The 27077-nt window shown below is 31.4% G+C and overlaps 2 protein-coding genes across 2 annotated transcripts; both read left to right on the top strand.

Annotated features, from left to right (window-relative positions):
* The first annotated feature begins 4295 nt into the window (after window positions 1-4295).
* On the top strand, window positions 4296-5447 carry LOC144574116 (uncharacterized). Its single transcript, XM_078323978.1, has one exon. The coding sequence runs from the start codon at window positions 4473-4475 to the stop codon at window positions 5310-5312; it is 840 nt and encodes a 279-aa protein (XP_078180104.1). The 5' UTR covers window positions 4296-4472; the 3' UTR covers window positions 5313-5447.
* Window positions 5448-16645: 11198 nt separating this feature from the next.
* Window positions 16646-17646, top strand: LOC144574075 (uncharacterized). Its single transcript, XM_078323924.1, has one exon. It carries the CDS (start codon window positions 16683-16685, stop codon window positions 17550-17552), a length of 870 nt encoding a protein of 289 aa, XP_078180050.1. The 5' UTR covers window positions 16646-16682; the 3' UTR covers window positions 17553-17646.
* Window positions 17647-27077: the final 9431 nt, after the last annotated feature.

The following is a 27077-nucleotide window of genomic DNA, read 5'->3' as shown; positions in this document are numbered from 1 at the left end:
CAGATTGCTCAGTCTAAAAAAAATTGAACAAAAATTGCAACCTAAGAGACGAACTAAGATCGATTAAAACAGCCCAAGTTATCGATTCAGAAGTGAATTTAGAGAAATGTACAATTCTATGCTGTTAAAATCGCATCACAGATTCTACCAAGTACGCATGCCAGGAGAAGAATCATAGAGAAGTTGAATCAAGAGGGAGACCTGGATGGAGACAAAAATAGCAGATGTCGATAAAATGAAGCGTCAGGTCGCCGAAGCTAAAGTGCGAGAGGAGCCGTCGGTGGCACCAAACGGGAAGGAGAGCGCGAGAGAGACGAAAAGGGAGACTAATCAGTGGCATAGAAAGGAAGGAGTCGGATGGAGAGGAAAGAGAGTTAGATGAAGAGAAAGAGGAGGGTATTTTAGTCATTAATTATTTGGAGTGATAAAATTAAAAATTAACTAAGTTTAGAATGACATTATAATGATTTTTAATTTCGGAGTGATATTTTTTCAAATTTTAAGGTTTTGGAGTGACAAATAATCAATTTTCTCTAAAATCTTTGGTGAAACTACGGGTCATTTGACACTATTCTTCATCTTATTCTCTTTTTTCATTAACAAGAGATATTATTGCCGCTAAAATATAACCAGTGCTCGTCTTTTATTAATCTCTCTCTCTCTCTCTTTTATAATGGTGACCAAACAAGCTTCCACTAACATCAATCGACGAATAGATTTTGCCAATCACTATCTACGATTAGGTTAGAAGAGGTTAGAAGCACGGAACGAGCTTTAGGTTTCACATTTAATATATAAAGAAATAGCTTTTTGCTGAAGAAAACTAATATTAATTATAATTACTAATTAACAGTTAATTGCATATAATGACAAGTTGTTGCTAGCCACATGTAATTGTAAAGTTTTGTAAAGAAAACAGAACAATCTTTTTCCTTTTTTCGACAGGAAATGAATAGGAGATTCTTTTCTAACAAAAGACAACCCACAAATTAGTTAATAAATGATATAGCAATGGATGTCATTATTTGAATGTGGACGCACTATATATAGCGCGTATGCATGGCCCATGGGGTGAGTTCGCGGGAGCGTCCTGCATCCTCCTCGAGACTATTTCGTTGAGATAGAGTTATTAGATACGATATGAATATGGTGATACGGTAATTTTTTAAAATTTAGGACACGATTGATACACCTATTAAATATATAAAATAATAAAGAAGAAAAATGATTAAAAAAAATCAGATTAAAAAGGTGAAATGGAGAAGTTCCCAATGGAGAAGAGCGAAGAGAAGAAATAAAGCATTTGAGTATTTGACGCTGTAAAAAAGAAAGGTAGTACCAAAATCTAGTAATGAAATAGTAGAAGTGAAAGTATAATGAATAAAGCCCAGTTACGGACAAGCAAAAAAGCATTCCGGAGCACCTCATTCATTTAGGTTTTTTTGGACAGTAATTTCGAAAGTACTGTTCACGTGAGAAAAAAAAAATTTATTAAGACTGAATTTTCTTTTCTCACGTGAACATTAAAATTCAGTTTAAAATTTTCAATTCTTATTCTCTATTGGGCTGCCGAACAGGCCCTAGTCTCACATTTGTATCTGATATTAATCTGATGCGTATATATTTCAATTCCGGAGCGAAGCGTCGAAGTTGAAAATGAAAACGTAAATAGATATGCTAAGCTGGCATATCGGACATGTATCAGTACTGTATCGGCACCGATACGGTATCTGATACGGGTATGGAGCCTGATTCGGAGTATCCAACTAAACATAGTTTCTAAGATAGATTAATCAGATATGGATATCTTCACCCGATACGTGTCTGAGATTCGGAGTATCCGACTAAACATAGTGTTTCTAAGATAGATTAATCCGATATGGATATCTTAGTATAGTACTAGATTGCGGATTAATTGTTTCAGATTAATTGTTTTCGCATTATTTTTCTCGAATTAATTATAGAATAAGAAAAAAGTTGCCTCATGTCTGATTTATTGATTTGTTCTTGTTCTTATCTTTTATCATTGAAAATGTATACATATAGATATTGATAATTTAGAATTGCGAACCAGATCTAGTGACAAAAGAATAGTTTTCATATGAAAGGTTGAAGATTCGAAATTTGAAAGTGATAATTCTTTATGAATATTAAATAATTAGATGAAATCTCCAAACTTTACATGCAAAAAAAAGTTTCTATAATTTTTATTGTCGGTATTGTCATCTTTTCTTAAATGAGTAATATATTAATATAATTAAAATCTTACTGCATACAATTATTTTCGTGTATTCTCATAATATATTTTAACTCTAAATTATAACAAAAAGGCACCATTGCACGATAATCAATTATCAAAATAGATCGAAGACTAAGGGCGGACCCACATGGTTACGAGAGGGGGGCTGTCCACCCCCCTTCCCTCGGATTATAAATTTTAGTAGAGATCGGGATGTTCCGATCAACTTTATTTTTCCTGAAAATTTTTTTGTCTCGGATTGAATTTCAGATTAAAATTAAAATAAATTTCTTGAATTAGAATTGATAATTAGAATTATAGATTAGAGAATCAGAAATTATAAATTAGAGTATTAGAAAATAGAGGAGGGTTATAATGCACTCCCTTTTGTGCTCCTAACGTGCACCCTCCCCTCATATCTTTATTTTCAAAGTTCAAATAGTAGATTCGAACCTTCCAATGTGTTCTTCATATTAAAATGTGCTTGGAGGCCAAATTTTTTACTATTTTTTCAGAATTTTTGAAAATCATCACTTTGCTGAATTTTTTTTATTATTGTTTAGTTTAATAAAAAAAATTCTGAAAAAATAGTAAAAAAATTTCAAAAAATGTAAAATTTGGTCTCCAAGCACATTTTAATATGAAGAATACATTGAAAGGTTCGAATCGACTATTTGAACTTTGAAAATTAAGATATGAGGGGAGAGTGCACGTTAGGAGCACAAAAAGATAGTGCATTTTAACCCTCCTCTAGAAAATACAAGTTAAAAGTATTACTTTTTCTGACATATCTAGTTATTTAGTGAGCTTAAACTCAATTAGTTATTTAAATCTAATTATATTTAAAAAACAGAACAAATTTATTTGATGCCAATCCAGTCATGTCCGCTTGGACTAACATAAAGCAGTTAGGATAATGTATCGTTCATATTTTACTGTGCAAGAAAGAAAATTTCTCCTCGTGAGACCGCACTACACTACACATTTTATTATAGTGCTTTGCAGAGTACAAAACCATAATCGTAACAATTACACACTTCAAACCTTTAGTTCTTTTTATTTTGCAAAACAGGGACTTTGTAAAGAAAATTGTTGTATTTTTTAATTCAGTATTTCAACCATAATAATAATTTTTTTAAAGTAACATTGTTATTTTGTTACATTGACTTATTTTTCAGTATATTTTGAGAGGAGAAAAAAAACAATATGAGGATTTGAGTATTTGGGTCAGATTATCGGAATTTTAACCCATTAACAATCTTACCTGAACCTGATGCTTTATTAATTTAAAAAAATAATAAGATGAAATTATTAATAGTGAATTATTTACAAACATGAAGAAATTTCTGCCCATAAGAGGCAAGTGTTCATGAGGAATTGAGTATTTGGGTCAGATTATCGGAATTTTAATCCATTAACAATCTTACCTGATGCTTTATTAATTTAAAAAATTAATAAGATAAAATTATTAATAGTGAATTATTTACAAACATGAAGAAATTTCTGCCTATAATAAGAGACAAGTGTTATTTAACTGGGGCATTTGCAGAATTGCACAGTTCAATTACTTACCGGGTTATATGAATACATAACTAATTTTTTGAAAAACAGGTGTACTGGGGTGGAACTAGTTGAGTTCAGCTTGAACTCGTTACGAGCTGACTCGTCCGAGTTGACTTTAGAGGTCTGAACTAAATTCTCAGCTTGAAATCATTATAAGCTAGACCAAGCTAACTTGTGATCTGACGGGTTGACTCGCTAGGTTTGGCTAGATCTTGTTTAAAGAAGAAAATAAGTTATACAAACTTTTTGGACTGAGCTGAACTATACTGAGCTGGACAGTATAAAATGCACACAAATTCATAAAAATTCACAAATTGATGCCTAGCCAAGGTAGCGAACAAGCTGGTGAACAAGTTAGACCCCAGGTTGAACTCGTTAATTCTAGACCGAACTAGTGACGAACTGGCTTGTTAACAGCTCAGTCCAGTAACAAACGAGTCAGATACGAGTCATGATCAAGCCACAAACTACAAGCTTTTTTTCCACCCCTAGATGTACAACATATAATATTCAGAAACCTAACTGATCCAAACTCAAAGGTTTAGTGGTGTACAATAAATATAAAATAATTACGAGGTACACTTGCGAAAATCCCATTATATGAACCTATTTAAACAACATTTTTGTTCAAACCATTTCCAATTGCCACCATTCGCCTACGCGCGCTCCAATGGGAACTTTCATCGGCCACTTTGTACCAGGCCTGGCCTTCACACTTCTCGGCTTATGGCACACAATTTGTACCATTAAATGTTACAAGCTCAAAGGACCATCTCATTTCACCTCCGCCACATGGTTTCCAATCAACACCAGAAATCATTTCATCAAACACTTGGAGCTCTACCTCCTCTTCACCTTCTCCATTGGGGTAATGTTCCTCCAATTAATAAACCACCCCTTTGAGCTCCTTAATTACGAACACGCCACCATGTATCTCCATGTTGCACTCTATTCTATTCTAGCTATTATCATAGACCTCTCTCCTTCAAGCAACTCCCTCTCTGGATTGGTAACCACACTCGCTGCCTCGGTTTTTGCACAAGAGCTGTTTTTGTTGCATTTCCACTCAGCTGATCATGTCGGACTTGAAGGGCACTACCACTGGCTACTACAACTCATCGTGGCAGCTTCACTGATTGCTACTTTTCTCTCAGGCATTTCATCGAACAGCTTCCCGGCAGCAATGGTGCGGTCGGGTTGTGTGATCCTCCAAGGATGGTGGTTCATGGTGATGGGTTTTGCTTTGTGGGTGCCGACGCTGGTGCCAAAGGGTTGCCACGTGGAGAATGGTGAGGTTGCGTGCGGGAGCGAGGAAATTACGAAAAGAGCTATGGCCATGGCGAATTTAGAGTTCAGTTGGGCCGTGGCTGGGGTGTGGATTATGGCAGCGTTTTTGAGCTTGAAGTTGAATTGGAGACTGGACTATAGACAGCTGCAAGGGCCCACTGTCAGCGAGAGTGATGGCCTGAAACAGGGGAATCGTTTGGATAGCGGTCTTGGCCTGGTGTAATATTTACTAGGCCTACTCAGCGTTGTTTATATGATATGTTTGCCTTTTTCTTTTCTTTTTTTTATAATACTTAAGTTTCTCGTTTGTATTTTGGAAAATACAAACCATGAATGAATCCTTTTGAAACCATGGTAATATGACCCAAATAAAATTAAAAAAAAAAAAAATCACACCGCTAAACACCTTCAGAACAACTGAACAAGGTGTGTTTGTTTATCAAATTAGAACCGGTAAAGTGTATGTTAACTTCAGCTGTTAAAAACATGTTTAAACACAAAGATGCAAAAGATAATCGGTAAAAAAAAAACTATTGAGGGTCCGTCGTATTTATTTCTTCCTTGAAGCCATTATCTTGAATGATTACCTTCAGTGCTGGCACAAAATCCTCCTATATATGTGAAAGTTTTACATGAGTGCAGTAACTTAAAAAGTCTTCTGCACCGAAAAATCATTCATACATACGAAAATAAGCAAGTAAATAAATAAATACAATCCTCAGTACAGAGCTAGAAAATACAAACCCTGTCCGCCTCACGTTTATAGAGATCGACAAATAATGAAATCAGCTCTTTTGCGTCTTGTCTGACCTTGCTCAGGTAAATGGCCGTCTGTGACATGTATTAGAGGAGGAGTTGAACTTCAGACCTTGCTCAGGTAAATCCCCTTTAAATTGCTGCAACATTTATCAACTTTTGTTTGTTTAATACATGTCTGAAGTTCAACTCCTCCTCTAATACATAAAATAAATAAATAGCTGGATTGGATTGGATTGGATTTCTCCAATTAATTACCCAAAGGAAACTGCTGCCCCAATTCCCTGAATAGTAAGTAATTGAGGAGAGAAGGCAATGGAGCGCGTGTACTTACCAATAAAAACTGGTATTCCCCGACTTAGTGACTTGTCCTTCTTCTCAGCACGATAATTTGACATGGATTCATCGTCTGAACAGGCCTCCTCCGTCTTCGTTTTCTTCCACGCCTCCTCCTCCCCACCCTCATCTTCATGTTCATGTTCTCTCTTAGCTCTTAGCTCGATGCTCGATGCTCGATGCTCGTCACCCTCATGTTCATCGGTCGGCGTTTTGCTGTGATTGGGTCGCAAGTGGTCAAGATGGGTGGTGAAAGAGAACAACATGTCAGTTAGCATCTGTTAAATTGCACTATTTGGTCTGCACCAATCTGTTCAGGGAGAAATATAGCAGAATTTCGGCTCATATTTTATTCAGTCCAATATGATTTAATTCATATTTAATTTCAGTAATTAACTATTAATTATGGCCCAAAATATTCAGACCTAGGACAGTTGTAACAATTTTTTTTTATATTAATTAGTGAATATTTTCTTAATTACACTAAAAATAGTCCTCAAAGCAAAACAAACTTTCCCTTTCTTTTTTTAAGGAAACTCTACTTTCTTACTTGATCGGATGATCAAAATCAATGAGTAAATTTTCTTTCATAAAATATAAAATATGGTGTAATCAAGAATTGCTCTTGAATTAATTACTCGAACACCTACATAACCAATTACGTACTTTCAACTTGGGTCAAATATATTACCTTTGAGGGTTCTAAAATGCATGGGAAAAAACTCTAGGTAATATAGCTTGCAACCAGTATTAATGATTTATAGTTTCTATTGTTTGTGGAGACACGTTTTCTCTGTATAAGTACCTTTTTAGACGAGAAATTTTAATCAAATGGAATGAGCAGCAGTTGCTGCCTTTTTCTCATGGATACTGCAGCAAATCACTACTTCAAGCCCAAAACTTCATTTGTTTGTCAAAACTTTAGTATGGGCTTGATAATTTGAAGATCTTTACTGTCTAAACCTAAGCCCAATATCAAGGTCTTCGATGGGCTTTAGAAAAAGGATAATTGGCATGGTTGATAACTTAATATGTGAAGGAATAGTATGATTAATTACATAATACAATGATTTTTTTTATAGTATAGACTATTTAATTCGTATAGAAGGAATGTGTGACAACTCATTTAGCCACTTAGCAAATAGCTTGACAAATCCTAGAAATTAATTATCTTTTAACCATCTCCAATAAATCACCATATATACATTATCTATACAATTGCATTTTTGTTAATCATTTTCACGGCAGTACATCCGAATCTTCTATCTAATACCTATAACACTCAGTGGTAATGAATATGTCGACAAATTATCGGACCAGTATGTTATACAGATAACAGATTGATATTTTCATTGTATTGCGCACTATCAACTATAAAAATGATAACAATTACGACACATAATATTACATATTAATCATAACATTGTAAATCCGAATTGTAAGAATATATAGCTTAGGAAAAACAAAGTGACATTTAACATTTTGTTATATTTTTAATCATTCTGACATAAAATGGAAGATAAAAGAACTTTCATAAGATATAATAGCTACCTAATATTATTACTTAGGTGTTTAATTATCAGTAAGTACGACGGAGCTTATAGTAAAGAAATGTGCCACTATGTTGGCAAAAACCGTTAAAATATGACTGTATATTTTGTTGGGGGGACTTCATGTATACCCCTCCAAAACTTCAAAATTATGTATTTACCTAGCTAAACTTCGAAATTACGTATTCCCCCCTCTAAACTTCTAAAATTCACAAATTTACCCATTTTATTGTCTTTTATATTAAACTCATTTTAAATTTATGAAATACCCATTATACTATTTATTAAAAACATAAAAAATTAGCTTGTTTAAGAAAAATATCGGTCTTACATGATCGGTTTTCCAGGGCAAAATGAGTATTTTATGAAGGACAAAAAGTATAATGGGTATCTTGTAAGATTGACAATTTTCTTAAACAAGCTACAAATTTTTTATGCTTTTAATAAACGGTAAATTTGTGAGTTTTAATTAAAATGAGTTTTAATTAAAATGAGAATTTTATAAATTTAAAATGAGTTTTAATTATAAAAAAACAATAAAATAGGTAAATTTGTGAGTTTTGGAAGTTTAGGGGAGAGATGCGTAATTTCAAAATTTAAAGGGGGGGAATACGTAATTTTGAAGTTTTTGAGGGATATAAATGAAATTTCCCCTATTATGTATGATAGGATTTTAATTTGAAATCAAATTTTGACACAAATAAGGCCATGTTTAGTGGAAACTTAAAATTAAGAAGGTTTAAGTTGATTATTTAAAGTTAGATTGGTTTAAACTATTTTTTTATGAAGGCTACATAAACATGAAAGACTAAGTTAAACATGAAAGCTAATTATTAAAAACTTTCTTCACTGACAGTAGGCCCCACATACCTATGTTATTGAGGCTTCAATTAAACTGGCGTTATGTTAAGCTGATCTAATTATATCACATGAATTTGACGAATTAATTAGTGAAAACTAAACTCTTTATTTCTCCGTTTAGTTCTGAACTAAATATTGGACAAGGGATTTAAGTACAAAAATGTGTGTGGATCAGTTTGTTTGTACTTTCAAAAAATTATATGAGGATAATTAAAAACCACCATTTAAAGGGCATCTTGACATATCTAACCAAACCGTGGTTTCTTAATGGGTAGCACACTGGTTTCTACTTTCTAGCCTTATCCAAAAACATGTCTTAATGGGTAGCACACTGGTTTCTAGAATTAAGACAATTGTTTTTGGTTGGTTATGAGAAATGAGACCAAATAGAGATTATTTTTTAAATAAGATGCAAATTCCATTATCCACATACCTAACAGTTTTGTCTTGTCTAGCCCTCTTTTCGAAATTTAAATTAATGAAGTTCAAGTTCTCCTCGTCTCCACAACAACGAGTAAAACAGAATTCTCATCCTCTGAGATATCTCATATTTTGCATGACTTTTTGGAAAATCCCAACCGTTGCAATAAGTTCTGCGCGAATCTCAAAGCTCAAATAATACTGGTCCCCTATGTCACCCCGAATAGGCGCCGGACACGTCGGTCACGCAAAATATGAGATATCACAGAGCATACGCGCTCCCTAAAACCTTTTATTTGAATTTATTCCGCCAAAAAGAAAAGAATATGTTCCCACCAAACTTTTTTGTTTTTAGTGAATATAAAATCTCATCAAACTAATCCATGCCTTTTTTTTGGTGAGAAAATAATAATGAAAAGCATCTCTATCTTAAATTGATGCAAAGTTTCAGGCACCTCTAGGGATGTCAATGGTACCCTTTTAGCTGTTTATCTGACCCGTATCGTATCTGATAAGACGGATATGAGTAAGATTTTTTTTCATTAATTTATTGAATATGGATATGGGTAAGAATTTTTTTTGTTAAATAAATGAGTACGGATATGAGTAATAACCATTTTGTACTCATTACCCTATAGGATAATTATAAAATCTAAAATTATATATATCCAATTCAATACAGCTATTATAATTCCATTTCATTGTCCCTAAAGTTGCTCGTTTTGTATCTTTGATAATTCCTAATTGATATATTTTCCTATCGTTCTTGTTGTCTTTCCTAGCGTTATTTTTTTTTCAAACTCTCGAATTTGAATGATTCTCAAAGGGTACGAATTGTTGTTTTAAGATATTATAAATTAAATGGATTATTTTATTTTATTTGCCGATAGCTCTAAATTAATTTTTATTACAAAGAAGTTGATATATATTATTTTATTTTATGATTATTTTTCATCGAAGACCCGAGAAGTTTAATCGCCGATAGTCCTAATTTATTTTTTATTACAAATAAGTTCAATTAGATATATATTATTTTATTGTATGGTTATTTTTTACCAAAGGTTCTAGAAGTTTATTCGTCGATATCTCTAAAAGTTTAATTTAGAGCTATCGACAATTAAACTTCTAGGATTTTCGGCGAAAAATAATACCAAAATAAAATAAAATAATATATATGCTATTGGACTTCTTTGTAATAAAATAAATTTAGGGATATTGGCAAATAAACTTCTAGGGTCTTCGGTGAAAAATAATCACAAAATAAAATAAAATAATATATATGTTATTGGACTTCTTTGTAATAAAAATTAATTTAGGGTTATCAACAAATAAATTTCTAGGATCTTCGGTGAAAAATAACCATACAATAAAATTATATAGTATGGTTATTTGGGATGCGGACGTGGTAGATTTGAGATTGTTAAGAAATGATGATTTTTTTTGTTTATTTTTTTTTAGAAAATGGTATTTTTAAACATTTGTAGATATTTACACTAGATATCAACATGAATAGGGTTTTATATTTAATGAGATGATTCAATTTATTTTTATATATTGAATAATAATATGTTGTCATGTATGCTGTAACATTAATTCTAGTAATTCAATATTTGTCAATTTTCAAACATGCATTAACAGAATAAAAAATTCTATTTCAGATAATTGAACAGGATCTGGAAAAAATTCATTGGATGGCCCAATTAGGTGTGCCAATTAAATTCTTTCTGGTTGCCTTTCTAGAATCAGAGGTGCTTGTCCAACAAGGCAATCCATTTGGTCAAATCTGGAGGTGTTTTTTTTTTTTTTTTTTTTTTTGAAATCTGGAGGTGTTACTGTCAGAATTTAAGGTTGCGTCTCAACCGGTGATAGTGTCGTTATGTACATTGATCATGTGATCAGAAATTGATTATCCGGTTAATTCGATTTCTCCAGCCCTTAGGATAGATTAATTAATTTCCTCTCCATTGCCTGAAAAGGGAATCTCTGACAATTAGTGGATCCGGACAGTTCCTTTTAACTTGGCACGAATCTCAAAGTCCAATAATATTGTCCTCCGCGCCCAGTGGGCTTAACTCGAATCACAAACCAATTGAGATTTAATCTCAAACCGTAAAGTGAAGGAGAAGCTCTGCAGTTAGTGGGAGGATATGAATCCAAGATAGATGGAATATGTAATTCTTTATCTGCTTACATCGGAGAAATATTTTTATTTATATAATTATTTCAGAAGTAAATTAATCATAAATTTTGATTTTTTTTTTTCTTCTAAAATTTTGATTTTTCCCCGTCGGCAGTTTCAAACTGCAAACACTCAATTTTGGAGGTCCATGGTCTCGAAAATCCTGCCAACATAACACGTGGTCCGTCATTTCAAACTGAGGATACCCAAATTTGATCCACAGTTTGAAACTGCAGAGTGCGGACAGAGAAAAAAAATCAAATTTTGAGAAAAACAAAAAGAATGGTTATTTAGTTTTTTTTTTAAGTTTGTAAAAATAAAAATTTCGGTCATAGATCAGAAAAATATTCTTATATATTTGATTGAGGAGTAAATTAATTCATGATAGATGGACTAATTTAATTCATGATATATGAGGGGTAAATTCTATTGACAGAAAAAAGTATATTTTTTTATATATATATAACTGGTCCATAAGGGAATATTTGTTTGTAATTTTTTTCTTATTTTTTACGAACTACGAAGGAATTCCATTCTTTATACTTAATTTTAAGTTTGTACCATTTAAGTTATGGCATAGACATCTAAAAGAAAAGAAAAATTGAAGTTTATCATATTCTCTTTATCACATTCTCTTTAACTAAAAGAAAAAAAAATTAGTTTGTTCTTTATCATATTCTCTTCCATCTAATTATTTTCCTCATTACCAGGGGCGGATTTATGTATAGATCAGGGGGTGCTAAGCCACCCTGTGATTTTAAAATTCTTAATTATGTATATTAAACTTTAGTTAACCTTTTGAGTTTTTTGAACTTTTATATAGTCTAGCACCCCTCATGAAATAACAAATATTTGTTAGTAGTCTAGTGGTTTGAGTTCTGGTTGTTATGTGTGAGGTCATGGGTTTAAATCCCACTAGCCACATTTTTTTTTAATTTTTTTCATATATTACATTTTATATATTAGCCCCCCCTATTTACATTTTCTAGTTCCGTCCCTGCTCATTACAATATGAAATGTCATCGTGGATTTCCTCTTCTTATTTTTTTCTTATCAATGCCAATTGCTAACACCATGTGATTAATTGGGTTCGATGTACACTTTTTAAAACTTCAGGACTCAAATGAAAAGCGAATGATATTTAAATTTTTTTATTTTTTAAGGAACTTTAATGCGCACTTCGGCTCACTTTCTCGTCCGAGACTCTGAGTATGTCGTCAAAAATTGTGGACTGTCAGCAATAGGTAATTTGAATTATATACAAAAAGAACAATTTTTTTTTCTGATAATACAATGCACATAAATAAATTTATATAAAAAGGGGGGACGTTGGTGGAATTTAATAAATTTACATGCATATTCAATAAATTATTAAATACATTTTTGAAATTTAAATGTGAATTTAAATCAGATTATTGAATTATAAATATCAGTTGACGATCTATGGGTATGGTTTGGTGTTGAATAATTAATAATTAGAATTATTTTCCTTTCGTATTTGATAAGCATAACTTAGATAACTATTTCAATATAACACGGTTAATTACAAAAAATTAATAAGACCAAAATAAGGCAACTATTGCAATCAATAGTGGGTCAAATTCAGTGTAATTTGAGAATATTTTGATCCACAATAAAATGTTGACAAATTTAAACCAATAATTTTTTTTAAATCACTTAATTAATGAAGGTTATAATTGATTTAAAAATATATGAAATTTGATACAAAATTTACATGAACAATAATAATATATACACAACTTTAACACACACTTTATCATTTATCAAATCGTCAAATAATTTTATCTTAAAAATACTGTCTATTAAGTACATAAGCATATGAAACTTTGCCTTAAAAAAATATGAAAATATGTGGGACTCTCATTTACCAACCAGTTTTGTTAATTTATCGATCGTCAATTCGTCATGCTTATACGACACCTTGCTAAGCTATTGAAAGAAAATAATTTATACTTATCTTCTAGCCAGTATTAGTTATGGCGTCAGCGATATCATAAGCAACGTATCCATTTTTAATGAGAGCTGCTAAGTATCTTCTCATGCGTGTTACGAATTCATCCAGTGAAGTAATTCAAATTTTGGGTTTTAGATCGGGACCGTCCGATTTAAATTCGTGATAATTCATTATAAAATAGAGTGCACACATTTCAAGTGGTGGATTTGAATCCCGAAGTGATCCCAAATGACGAATTTGATACGGACGATCCCAATCTAAAATTCAAAATTGAGTTACTTTAGGGTATCCGGACCCTGCGTGTTACAAGGTGCTGGGACAAGGTAACCAAGAATTAATGGATCCAATAAACAAGAAAAAGAAGATATATAATAAAGGATGAAATTAATATTCTAGAGGCGAAATCAGAAAATTGAAATTGAGAAAAAGAGAGCCAAACAAATGTCATGTAATTTATTTTATAAAAAAGGCTAATGCTAACTCTCTTTTTTTTGGTAAAAAATACAATTTAAAGTATAGAAATTATGAGTAAAACTAGAGTGTTTTTAAGCTCATTAAGTCTGTTAGTGAGTTTTACTTTAAAACCTATCGGAATGACTTAAAACTACAAATTTAAAATGTTGAAATTCTTCATGAGTGATGCATTTATATTAAGTATAAAGTCAAGCGGTCCAAAAAGAAAGTTTATATGTTAATTTTAATGCATCATCTTTGAAGAAGATCGGCTTCAATGATTTGGGCTCATTGTTTTAAGTCAATCCAATAGATTCTGAAGATAAAAAAATTAATTAGCTTAAAAATATTTTGTTTCTACTCTAGAAATTATATATGATTTCCAAAAATAAACTACTCATTAAATTATAAGTAATTGTCTAACAATTTGGATGTGTTATGCAAAATCTTAAATATTATATACCTTGGATAGTAATGCCAATGAAGTTAAATGTAGGCACCATGTGTTTTACATGTTAAGCAAAATTTTGTTTTTTATTTGGTACCTAGACGATCTTGTCGGGTGATGCAAAACATTTCCTTTTTTATTTTGTGAAAAGTTAAAACTTAGCAAAAAGGCATGTTTGTTGTACACGGCACGCTCGTCCTATGAAAAGGACGGAAATTTAAAAAAACTGAAATTTAATTTGCGGGATGACGAAAATACCCCTTACCTTAATTCCTGGCCAACCTCAGAGTTGATCCTACTCCTTTTTCTTTTTCTTTTTTTAATTCAGGTAGCGACTAGCACGCAGTGTAATAAAATGCAATTTATATGTATTCAGTTCCAATCCGTATAGAAAATCAATATGCAGTTTCAAATTGGATCCGAATATTTTATTAGAAAAACTCAATTTTAATTGGATCCGAATAATTTCATTTAACATAAACGAATCATATATTTGGTAATAACAAAAAAAAACTCAATTTTAATTGGATCCGAATAATTTCATTTAACATATATGAATCATATATTTAGTAATAACTGAAATAAAATCCTTATTTTCATTCGGACAAGGTCCAATCAAGTGTGTTTTAAGGAATCAAATCTCTTGCCCCCTGGGATACAGGAAATTTCTGCTCCCAGAGTCACTGCGGGGTAGATTCTCATCTAAAGAGGTGCTTTTATAGACTGTGGAGAGGTGCTTCTTTTAATTAGAAGATGTGGGACTAAAGAAGGAACTCTGTGTAGATTCTCATCTAGACGGTTTCTTTCTTTCACCTGCGCAGATTTGCAATTTAAGTAGGCTGACTGGGCCGCTGAGTTTGTATCATATATTCATATTCAACCATTATTTAATCAATATAATATTTGAGTTGAAGAACAATGCCACATTTAACATCAATTGGGCGCTATTTTTACATCTTTTGATATGGATCTTACATATTAGAATATTATTAAAAATATTATAATAGTACTGACAAATTGAATTACTTATCAAAAATATTTTAATAATAATGCTAACAAAGTGATTTATTTATCCATTATTTTAATTATCCATTTATTTATCGATTATTTTATATATGCCCATTTAAAATTTATAATAGTATAATTTACTCATTATTTAATCACTAAATTGCAAATGAATACTTATAATAATATAATTTATTTAATAACTTCTGCATTAAAATCTGTATATGCGTCTGTATACTGCATATGCGGTATGCAGTGGCCTTCCGCATAATACATAGAAACCACATTTTAAACATTGCTAGGAGGTGAGAGTTGGTCCTAATCAAAGTAAAAGTTGGAGATTTATTTCTTTTTTTTTTGAATGATTAACAGATTTATTTCACGCCTTCAGAATAGGCGAATTTTAACTAGAGCCCTGAGAGGGTATAATGGGGAATGAATTTTCTCTAGAACACCAGTCGGTCCCACAAATATATGATCGAACAGTCATAGTCAAACCATTTGGCTTAAACATTTAATCATCAGATTTTCTGTGGCTGAGAGCATGCGCGTAAAGATTTACGAGTTAAGTTTATGTCTGACAAGTTAATTAACGACTTGTAGGCTGCGCTTTACTCTCTTTTTTTTTTTTTTTTCATTAAAAAAAAAGATTAACGACCTTTTTGCACTGTAGGCTGTTTGTAGTTAATAGTGCTATGCACATTTATGCGTTTTTCTTTACTGTAGAGATAGAATTGGGCTATGGTGTGTATTTTCACTTGTACATTGAACTATAAAATATTAGATTTAAAATTCAAATAGTTGATCTAAAGGACTTAACACTTCTTCATCTCAAAATGTGCTTTAAGACTAAATTTTATATTTTTTGGAAAAAATTTATTATTTTTTTATAATTTTTGAAAATCATTCTTTTTTAAAAATTTATGGACCATAGAAAAACATTAATTTTTAAAAATTCTAAAAAAAAAGCAAACAATTTTCAAATGTAAAATTTGATCTCCAAATACATTTTAATATGGATATTAAATTGAACGGTTTAGATCAGTTGTTTTGAAGTCAAAATCAACAATTTATATTGTTCGTGATCGTATACATTTTTGCTTCTATTCTACTCGAAAAACGGTGAATTCTATTAGCAACATTTTAGGACTAAATTAAAATCTCTCGCTTCTTAATCTTTTTCGGTTACTTGTGTCAAAAAAAAATAAGGATGAGAAAATAAACATCCCTCTTTTCTATGATTTAAATTTAGATTCAGGGTTGCTATAAATTTAGTTTCTCAATTTACCATTGTTATTTAAAATATTTAGACAAATGAGCCTTGCTGAAGAAGCCATTCCAAACAGTTCCCAGCAGAGAAGAATTGAGGTCAGTCATGAGGTCCCTTGTTCAGAATTCTAACTTGAAAATTCAAATTCAAATGAAGTTTCAAACTTTTTCTCTTCAGAACTCTCTAGAGACGATCCCTTTCCCGCAAATATATAACCGAAACTGAACCCCAAACCCTCACATCGATCTCACATCTCACATCAAACCTACTTATCCTAATTAAGCCCTTTAACCTCTCTCTCTCTCTTCCTCCTCTCTTTTTCCCTTCACAAAGTAGCTACATGGGCACCTTGGTAGGTCATGTTGCTCCCGGTTTCGGCTTCCTCCTAATCGGTGTATGGCACTTTTTCAACCACATTAGGCTTTTCTCTGTCCAACCGAAATCGTACGTCGCACCACCATGGTTCCCGTCTCCATTCATGAGACACCTAGAGCTTATTTTGATAATTCTCGGTAGTCTCGGATCGATCTCTATGGAATTAGTTATTGGTCCTGAGAAGCACCAACCGTTCGATGATGATGGCACCATTCCTTCCAACCACCTTCACAACTTTGAGCACGCGTCCATCTCCTTAACTTTCCTAATTTATGCGGCATTTACCATTTATTTTGATCGTATCAAGATGAAGGAACGGGATGCGATGTCGCAATTCTTGGGTGCCATAGCCTTTGCACAACAACTGTTGATATTTCACCTCCATTCAGCCGACCACATGGGCGTAGAGGGGCAATACCATTGGTTGCTACAAACGGTGATTGCGGTATCATTAGCCACGACACTTCTCAGCATACCTTATCCGAGAAGCATCATGGTTAGTTTCGTAAGGTCAGTGAGTATCGCCTTTCAAGGGATTTGGTTCATAGTTATGGGGATAATGCTATGGACACCGAGCTTGATATCGAAGGGATGCTTTTTAAATATAGAGGAAGATCATCAAGTGGTACGGTGCCATACCACTGAAGCGCATGATCGGGCAAAATCGCTGGTGAATATACAGTTCAGTTGGTACTTGACCGGTACAGTGGTATTGGCCATTTTAGGTTATGTGTATTTGACAAAGTTATACGTCGAGGAGCCGGATTACCTTCCTTTGGTCAGAAAAACAGAGGAGGAAGAAGATGATTTGGAGACGAGGAAATTAGGATATTAGGGGGGCTGAAAAATTTGAATATATTTATTTTTATTCTCTAAATTTGGTACAATCAATGGAGATTAAGAAGTTGGGTGGGTTAACCATTAACATCAATGGCTGACTTGACTTCAAATTAGAGAGTTCTCTTCAAAACAAAATAGACAGCTCCATTTCTTAGAACTGGAGGGCATTATTTTATTGTTTCATGATTTCTGTAATATGGATTGGGACTGTATTTGTTTCTTTGGTTTTTTGTTATGGGTTTCATTCGGTGATGTCATGTCTAGTTAGGTAAAAAAAGTTGTAATACATAATAGTGGATTAATTCCTTTTAGGAACTTAGCCGTTTCCGCTGGTAAGACTAGAGGAACATACATGCATGCATGAGCATTTTTTTTTTATCATCTTTTGTACAGTGGCTCTCCGTGTTTGTTATTATAAAAATATTTTGTTAGCTTCTTTTTTAAAAAAAAAATTTGTTCCATCATATCTTTCATGCCACTTCTTGTGAAAATTTTCCTTCTGTGGTGAGATTTTTGTGAATGATGTTAATCAGGGGTGAACTCAGAATTTTCGTCAGAGGGGGCAAAAAAATATCGAATCGAGTTTAAATAGTTTATCAGATTTAAACTCATTAACTAATTAGATACTCAATAAAAAAATATTTTTACTTATATTTTTCAATGCTCTGACTTATAATTTATGATACTTTAACTTATAATTCTAATTACCAATTATAATTCAAGAAATTTATTTTGATTTTAACACTAAATTTAACCTGAATTATAAATCAAACATCCAGAGGGGGCCAAAAAAATTTCCAGAGAGAAGCAAAGTCGATCGATACTAATAGATCACCACTAAAATTCGAAATCCAGAGAGAAATAGCTGCCCCCATTCTACTCTGGATTCGCCCTTGATTTTAATTTCCTTTCTGAAGTAAGGCTATTAACTTTGAATCCATTATATAGAGGCGAAATTGACATTAGGACATGATTAATTTAATTATGCCTACAAGAAGTCTACAATTTGTGTACTGTTTTAATTTAAACTCTTTGACACTTTAAATTTCTCTAACAACAATTTTTCCTTATTCCGGATTGTGTTTTTTTATTTATTTATTTGTTAATATATTATAATTAACTTTTGGATGAAACCCAATAACAACGAAGGGATATGTACAGAGGTGGAGGGAGGAAAAAAGAATGAAGTCAATTGACTTTCATTTTCTGCAGAAAAAAATTATATGATTGATCTATTTGACATCCATATATATTCTGAAAGTTTGGTTCCGTTCCTCAATATGTATAACTATTAAAGTAATTAATAGTTGTAAGTGCAAAAAAACATTAATTACTTATAGATTAAGAAGTAAGATACGCATGTAGCAGTAAGTAATATTTACAGATTATCATTTCATACCGGATAAACATATTACAAAAAATATTGCGTAGCAATTGCGTTTTTTTTTTTTTTTTGAGAATTACTTTTAACTTTTTTAATTGAGAAGATGTTGTCATAATTAAATATGATTTTCTCTCGCAAGAAAACAGAGAAGCTCGATCGAGTTCTTCTAAACAACATATAATATAATATATAGTAGCCTAATAATTACTTCTCAAATAAATCTCCGAGCACACTTTTCAAGTATGTATATCGAACTTTCATTTCCAACACTTATATTTAAGTTTTAAAGTTTTGTTTATAAAATTTTATAATGCTATTCAAAAGCATTTAAATCTTAGTCTACCAACATTAAAATTTTAAATATGTGTAGTTTTTACTCTAAATATTGTCTTCAAGTCAAAAAAAGAAATATTTCTTTTACCCACTCTATTTTTTATTTTTCTCTGATTATTTTCGTCTATTTTTCTGATAATCCGTGATGAATTTTACGAATCTAAAAATACAAACGTTTTTTACTCGATTTTCTCTTTCAAATGAGATCCATGAATAAATACTTTTGAGTTTTTTTCAAGTCGTTAGTTTTATTTATTTTTTGAAAGTAAAGCCCATGACTCCATTAGCACTTTAAATTTTCAAGCTTCTAAATCTTAGTCAACGACCTTTTAAACCTGAAATGGAAACTATTTAAATGTTTGGCACAACTACTTTTAACGGTTGTATATAGATTTTTAAATGCGTTATACTATATGATCGAAATCAGAGGTTTAAATACTTGAACATAATATTTTAAATGGTGATATCAAAGGTTTAAATGGTTGTAGACTGAGATTTAAAAGATTGAAAATTTAAAGTGCTCATAAACTTTACTTTTAAGAAGAAGAAAAATGACTTCAAAATAACTCAAAGTAATTTTTAATGAATCTCATTTGAAAGAGAAAATCGAGTAGAAAACATTTGTATTTTTAGATTCATAAAATTCATTATGGATCGTCAGAAAAATAGACGAGAATGACCAGAGACAAATAAAAAATAGAGTGGGTAAAAGAAATCTTTCATTTTTTGTCTTGAAGACAAAAGTAGTTAGAAGTTAAAACTACACAAATTTAGAATTATAATGTTTACAGATAGAGGTTTAAATACTTTTGAGTAGCATTGTAAAATATTATAGACAAAACTTTAAAAGTTGAATATGAGCGCTGAAAATGAAAGTTAGACAAAATTGAAATTTCTTTTATGTTAAACTAGTTGGGAGCGCGCTCGAGTTTGATAGCTCAGGGCCAAAACATTTTTAGAATTTTTTTTAAATTTTTAATTGAGAAGTTGTTGTCATAAAATTATTGCCACTTTTCTTAATCATCAGATATTAAATATTAATTGAGAAGTTGTTAACGTAATATTGTGACAACTCGAGAGGGAGAAACTTAATAGTGACAGGGCACTGATATATAATATAAGCAATCTCATATAAAAATATATAGCTTAATGCGTTGCTTAAATGTTCTTTGATAGTTCTAAATAATTTTTGTAGCTTTCCTTCCAACAGATCATTAGTTGTTTACTGTTCATAGTTGTTTCTTTGATCAAGAAACCTTTTTATTATTTATTTATTTCGGATTTGATAAATGTCCTTTTCTCCATTCTTTCTTCTCCAAGCAAATTTAATGAATCATTAATTGAACTCCAAAAGTTATGCCGAAATTTTTTTAAATACCATAATAAAAAAAAATTAAACCAAAAGACTCTAGATTTGAGAGATTTTTCATATTTACCCGGCCGCACAGCCAATCTGCGGCTCATTTATGGGGGCCCGCAAATTGGCTTAGAACTAGTCCCCAAAACGTAAATATATTCAATATTACAGTGCATTTTTTGTGCTTTTGGAGACCTCTAAGCCAATCTGCGATCTCTCATAAATGGGCCGCAGATCGACTGTGCGGCCCAAATAAATATGGAAATCTCCCAGATCTAGTGTCTTTTGATTTATCTTTATTTTTTTGTGCTACAAATAAAAATTTCGGAAAGTTATGTGTTGCAATAGAGCATCTTTCTAGAGTTTTAATATTTAGGTGTTTTTGTTTTGAAGATTAATATTTCTTTTTGAATAATTATAACAAATCCCCCACTCCCATCCCCCCATTTTCCCCGCACTCTCTCTCTTCCTTAACTGCCATATATCCCCCCACTAATTTCCCTAAAAGTTTCATTTTATCCCCCCACTAATTTTCCTAAAAGTTTCTTTTTATCCCCCCACTAATTATAAGAACCCCCCCCCCCCCCCCCCCACCCCCCACTCCCATCCCCGCATTAATTATCCATTCCTCTAATAACAATTCCCGCGTTAATTATTGCTTTAAAAATAATCTGCGCATTAATTATACTGTTATCTAATAACAATCACTGTTAATAAATGCTTATCTGTTAATTGATATTCAAAAAAGTATTTATCATTATTTCTGAGAAGTATTTACGCTTGTAACATATAGTATTTATCCATGTAACATAGAGTATTTATCATTATATCTGAAAGTATTTATCATTGATGTTTTACTGTAAGTTGCAATTATGTCTGAGAAGTATTTATCTATGCAATACAAAGTATTTATCCATGTAACATAAAGTATTTATCGTTTATGTTTTACTGAAAGTTGCAAGTATGCCTGAGAAATATTTATCCATGTAACATAAAGTATTTATCCATATAATGTCAAGTATTTACCCATGTAACATAAAGTATTTATCATTATGTCTCAGAGTATTTATCATTGGGTGAGAGGATTGTTTATTTAATGGTCTCCAGTTGTGCGGGGACGATTCAAAAAAAAAGAAATTTTGTGCGGGAACAATTAATGGATTGATTTATTCTTTCATAAATAGAGATCATTGCATAGGGTTTAATACCTGATAAATTCAAGTTAAATACTTTGATGCTTCAAGTTAAATACTAACAGTTTTTTAAACGTTCATTAATGATTGAGCGGTCCCCCCATATTTAATGGTCCCCAGTTGTGCGGGGACGATTCAAAAAAAAAGGAAATTTTGTGCGGGGACAATTAATAGATTGATTTATTATTTCATAAATAGAGATCATTGCATAGGGTTTAATACCTGACAAATTCAAGGTAAATACTTTAATGCTTCAAGTTAAATACCCGCAGTTTTTTAAACGCTCATTAATGATTGGGCGGTCCCCCCATGTTTTTTTTGGCAGTATCTGCGGGGATAAATGCGGGGATAAACCTGCGGGGATTGTTATCACTGTCCTTTCTTTTTTGTGTTAAAGAAAGGTAATTAATAAAAAAAATATATGGTGAGAATCATTCATTAGCATATCTAGTCAAGATTTGGTCCTAATTTGAAGCATATATAAATTTAATTTCTTCCACGTGTTTATTTATTTCCTTTCAATTTCTTCTCAACTCAGGGAGCAAATTCTCAAGTACATGCTTAATTTTTAAATTTATGTCAAGTTCTAAATAACTTCTAGAGACTGGATCTATGTATGTCAGGAGGTGCTAAGCCACTTCAATGATTTAAATTTTTTAATTATGTACATTAAGATTTAATTTAGTTTTTATTTTTGTTAAGTTTTTATATAATCTAGCCTTCCTCATAAAAAAAACAAATGTGTGATTGTAGTCTAGTGGTAAGAGTTTTATTTAGTGTTTGTAAGGTCATCAATTCCGAGTAACCATAATTTTGTTATCTTTTTCACATATTATGTATTTTATAGATTAGCTCCCTATTCAAATTTTCTAGCTCCGCCGCTAAATAACTTCAGTCCTTTTCAAATGATAAACGGTCTGGTTAATTAGCCTGGCTTTTATCATGTGGCATGAAAATTTTAAAATAAGATCTATAAATGTCTTACATTCAGCAAATTTTGAAAAGATTTTTTTTAAATAATAAAATTATTTAGAATAAAAATAACACAATCAGTCCCACAAGAATTCCCGCAAAAGGAATATAAAACAAGTTATACTTGATGCCGTGTTTCGTCATCTCTAATATTATAAATTATTTAAGAGTGAGTCTATGGTACTATGCATATTACGATTTGTTACCGTGCTACGGCTCTATATTTGAGTTTTCAAATCCTAACGGTCGATCCGAACCGTTCATCTTGTTCTCCATATTAATATGTGTTTGGAGACCAAATTTTACATTTTTTTAAATTTTTTTACTATTTTTTTAGATTTATTGAAAATCACTGTTTTTGGATGGTCCAGAATTTTCAGATCAAGTGATTTTCTAAATATCTAAAAAAATAGTAAATTTTTTTCAAAAAATATAAAATTTGGTCTCCAAACACATATTAATATGGAGAACAAGATGAACGGTTCCGATCGACCATTAAGATTTGACAACTCGAAGCTGTAGCACAGTAACAACCCGTGATATGCATAGTACCATAGACTCACTCATTATTTAATGTAAAATTATCATGCTTTCTTCAATTAAGCGTAAGGAAAAATTGTTGGTTAACTCTCAATTTATATACGCAAATGAAATTTAAAAGAGAATAATAATTATACAATTTGTTTCTTCTAGAGGAGATTTGACAGCTTGATGCCTTGATCGTTTTCACAAGTACCTCTAAGAAAGGCAGCTTTGAATGGTAAGAAACTTCATATTGTGGCTGCGCAGACATAACTGATAACACATTGCTCTCATGCTTATCTAATTATCTTTTTACGGATAATATAGAATATATAATTTATTCCATCATGCGATAAACACGGAACGTGCCATATTAAAACAATTCATAAGGTTTCTTGGCTATATGTGTTAGCAATATACGCGACTTGACTTGCAATTATTGAAATTTGAAATCTAACTTATTTTGCGTAACCTAATTGCGCCGTAATTTTTATTTGTACCATAATCACACAAAAAATAAATTAAAACACTCTGATTTAGTGAAAATTCAAAAATTAATAATGCAGTAAGATTTTTTTGTAAGATATGACATATCAATTGCTCATGCAGCCAATGACTTTCAAATAGTTATACACAATTGGATGAATTCCAAATAGTTAATAAAAATTTTGTAAAATAAAAAAAATGGGGTAGCTAAATGGTTTGGAGGCCCCTAATGAAATCCATAGTAATGCAACTCCATATCTTGTTCGGAATGGGAATTGAAAATAAAGAGAGGTTTATGGTCAACAACTTTAGTGGTTGTTTTTATCTAAAGAACCACCACTAAGTTGTTAGTGGTTGTTTTCTGTAAAGAACCATCATTAAACACTGCGGGGTTATAAAATATTATAAAGTGACATTTTTCATTGAGCCCCCTCAGTGAGTCTTTTGTGCAGCTCTCTGTTGTTTTTCCTTCAAGTCTTCTTTAGATTTTGCTCTTTTTTTTTGAAATTGTAAGAGAGTATTATTATACTTGATAATCTCTTGTATTTGTAAAGACTCTTTGATATAGTCAAGTTGTGCCGTGTGCTTTCGTAGTTTTCTTCTAAAAGGGTTTTCACGTAAAATCATGTGTCTTCTCTTATTTATTGTGCTTGCTTATTGCTTATCGTTGGTATCTTGTGTGATTATCTACTTTCTCCATTTTTTTGTGATTTGGTGTATGCACACAAGGTGGTCGAAGAAATTACTCTTATAAGCATTTGTGTGGTACAACCTTATTATTTACCCCTCATTCCCAATAGATTGAAGCCGTAGAATCATTAGGTGGCCTTCAGTCTTTAGGGCTGCTAAATAATTTGACGACCTGAATAATTTTCGAATTCCCTGCAAACCGGAGTGTTTTGATTTATTTTTATTTTTTATTATGGTATAAATAAAAATTTCGGCAACTTGCCTGATATATATGTGACTTCTAGAATGATTGATAAATTTTGACAGTTTGAATGTTAAGACTTTCTAGATAATTAATATTGCATCAGTTGTACATAATCAGTATAGAATTCAATAGAAAGCTATCTATACTGAGCAATACAACCTTGAATTTCATTTTACATGTCAGTGTCTTAACCATTTACAGTTCCAATAAATGCAAGCAATTAATTACACCTTATTTGTGAGAATTTCGTGTATACTCTTCAAAAAAAAAACAATTTAAATTACGTATTTCTCACTTTAAAATTAATAATATTGTATTTATTCTTCTAAAACTCAGAAATCACAAATTTAAATTACACATTTTATCGTACATTATAAAAATAAAAAATCATGTAGTATGTTGAAGAGAAATGTTATATATGTCTTTTAATTGGTTGATTGTAATGGTGAATTGTTTATTTTTTTTTTAATTGCGATGCGCACTCAAGCGTATGTCTAAAAGTAACTGTATATGCATCATAAGTAAGAAAATAAATCATTTCCTCTCACAACCGACCATTTAAAAAATATATTCAGCTTCTTTTTTTGAAAGTTAGTGGTTTTAAAATATATTTATCTTCAACATGATACATATTTTTTATTTATATAATAAAGGTAAAATAAGTACTTTGTAAATCTAAACTTATTTTAATAGAAAATGAAATTAATAGAGTAAATATATGAGTTTCTGAATTAAAGGATAAATATGATACTATGAACTTTAGAAAAAAAATGTCAATTTAAAATATTTAAGAGGTCTTCTTCAAACAAAAAAATTAAGAGGTATATACATGAAATTTCTTTGTTTATTTTCAGTGACTAAGATTTAAGAGGTATCTAGCTAGATTAGCAGTTATTCCGTGCTAACCTTTTCAACCGCTATTCTTCTCTTGATATTCCTCTTCATGATCCGTTGATTCCGTTCCCATTAAAAAGTCAATTGGTTTTTTTTTCTCGTGCCAACACGTGAAAGTAATGATGCTATCAAATGCATGAACCATAATAAAATAGTCAAGCAATGCCTGATTTCTCTAGAAAAAACTTGAATACAACAATTATTCATAAATTAATTTTGTTCGTCAATCGTCAAAAAGAACTTTCCCGGACCTTTCTATTATAAACATAAGAACAGTATCTGTTGACATTTTTCAGGATAAATTTTAAATATAAAATAATTAATACTGATTAGAAATTTATTTGATAATTATAACAATCAAACAATCAATGCTGACTACAATTATAAACATGTTTTCAACAATGAATAATTCATGTGGTCAAACTTTTAGTATGCATCAAAATTAATGAACGGTCTATTTAAATTGTTAAAAAAAAATCAATTTTAATATTTTATTAATCTCATCTTGTTTGTATCTATATATCCAAAGTCAAAACGGATTGGCTGATTATCTTGAAAAGAAGAGAAGAATATGCATGGAGGAATCGACATAGGGTTTACATACCCTATCTAGAACGTTTGACAGACCTACTGTAGAATACTGCAACAGAGAACTGTTTGGGCTGAAATTTTTAAATCTACCATTTGTTCAAAAAAAAATAATAAACTAAGAAAATCTCGTTTCTGAAAAATTTCATTTCCATCATGACTGTACTATATGAATGCGGCTTCAAATACTGGGGACCGCACTATGCCGATGTAGCCCCTCTTTTTTTCTTTTTTTTTATCTGATTTTAACTTTGAAATTCAAAGTTTTGTTACCAAATTTTTTTGACATATCTCAGAGAATGCGATTTCCAATGACTAACATAAATTCTTTTAGACAAAAAAAATGATGCACCGCAAAACACTGATGCGGACACCAATTTGGAGCTGCATCAGCATAGTGCGGACCTCACATTTGGATCCGCACCGACGTTCTACGGCCGTGGTAGATGTCGAATTTCTCATAAACCGGGGTTTTTTGGTTTATTTTTTTTCAGAAAAAAGTAGAAATAAAAATTTCGGCTGTTTGGGCTTTCTATTTTTCATTGAAGCTGTGTAATCTTATGTATCAATCTACGGGCTTTTAAATGTATTTATATTTCGGGCTCCTTTCTGAACTTCCAGATCATTAAACCCCTACTTTATATATTCTTCATATTGGGCTTTGGGCTGATCATATTGTTTTTCATTTTCATATTTGCCAGATTTTAGCGAACTAATTGGTATTGTATGCATAATGCATTTACTAAAATTTGAGTTAATACAGAATGTATTCCGAAAGTTCCATTCGTATTCGCCTAAATATTAAAGGGGCTCCGACCGCTCCGTGCATTCCACCTCAAGTCGGATTGGCCAGCAAT

Source organism: Carex rostrata, chromosome 22 (assembly GCF_964058835.1).
Source record: "Carex rostrata chromosome 22, lpCarRost1.2, whole genome shotgun sequence".
NCBI classification, from domain to species: domain Eukaryota; kingdom Viridiplantae; phylum Streptophyta; class Magnoliopsida; order Poales; family Cyperaceae; genus Carex; species Carex rostrata.
Note: the sequence above shows the minus strand (reverse complement) of the source record. Positions and strands in the feature narration are given on the sequence as shown.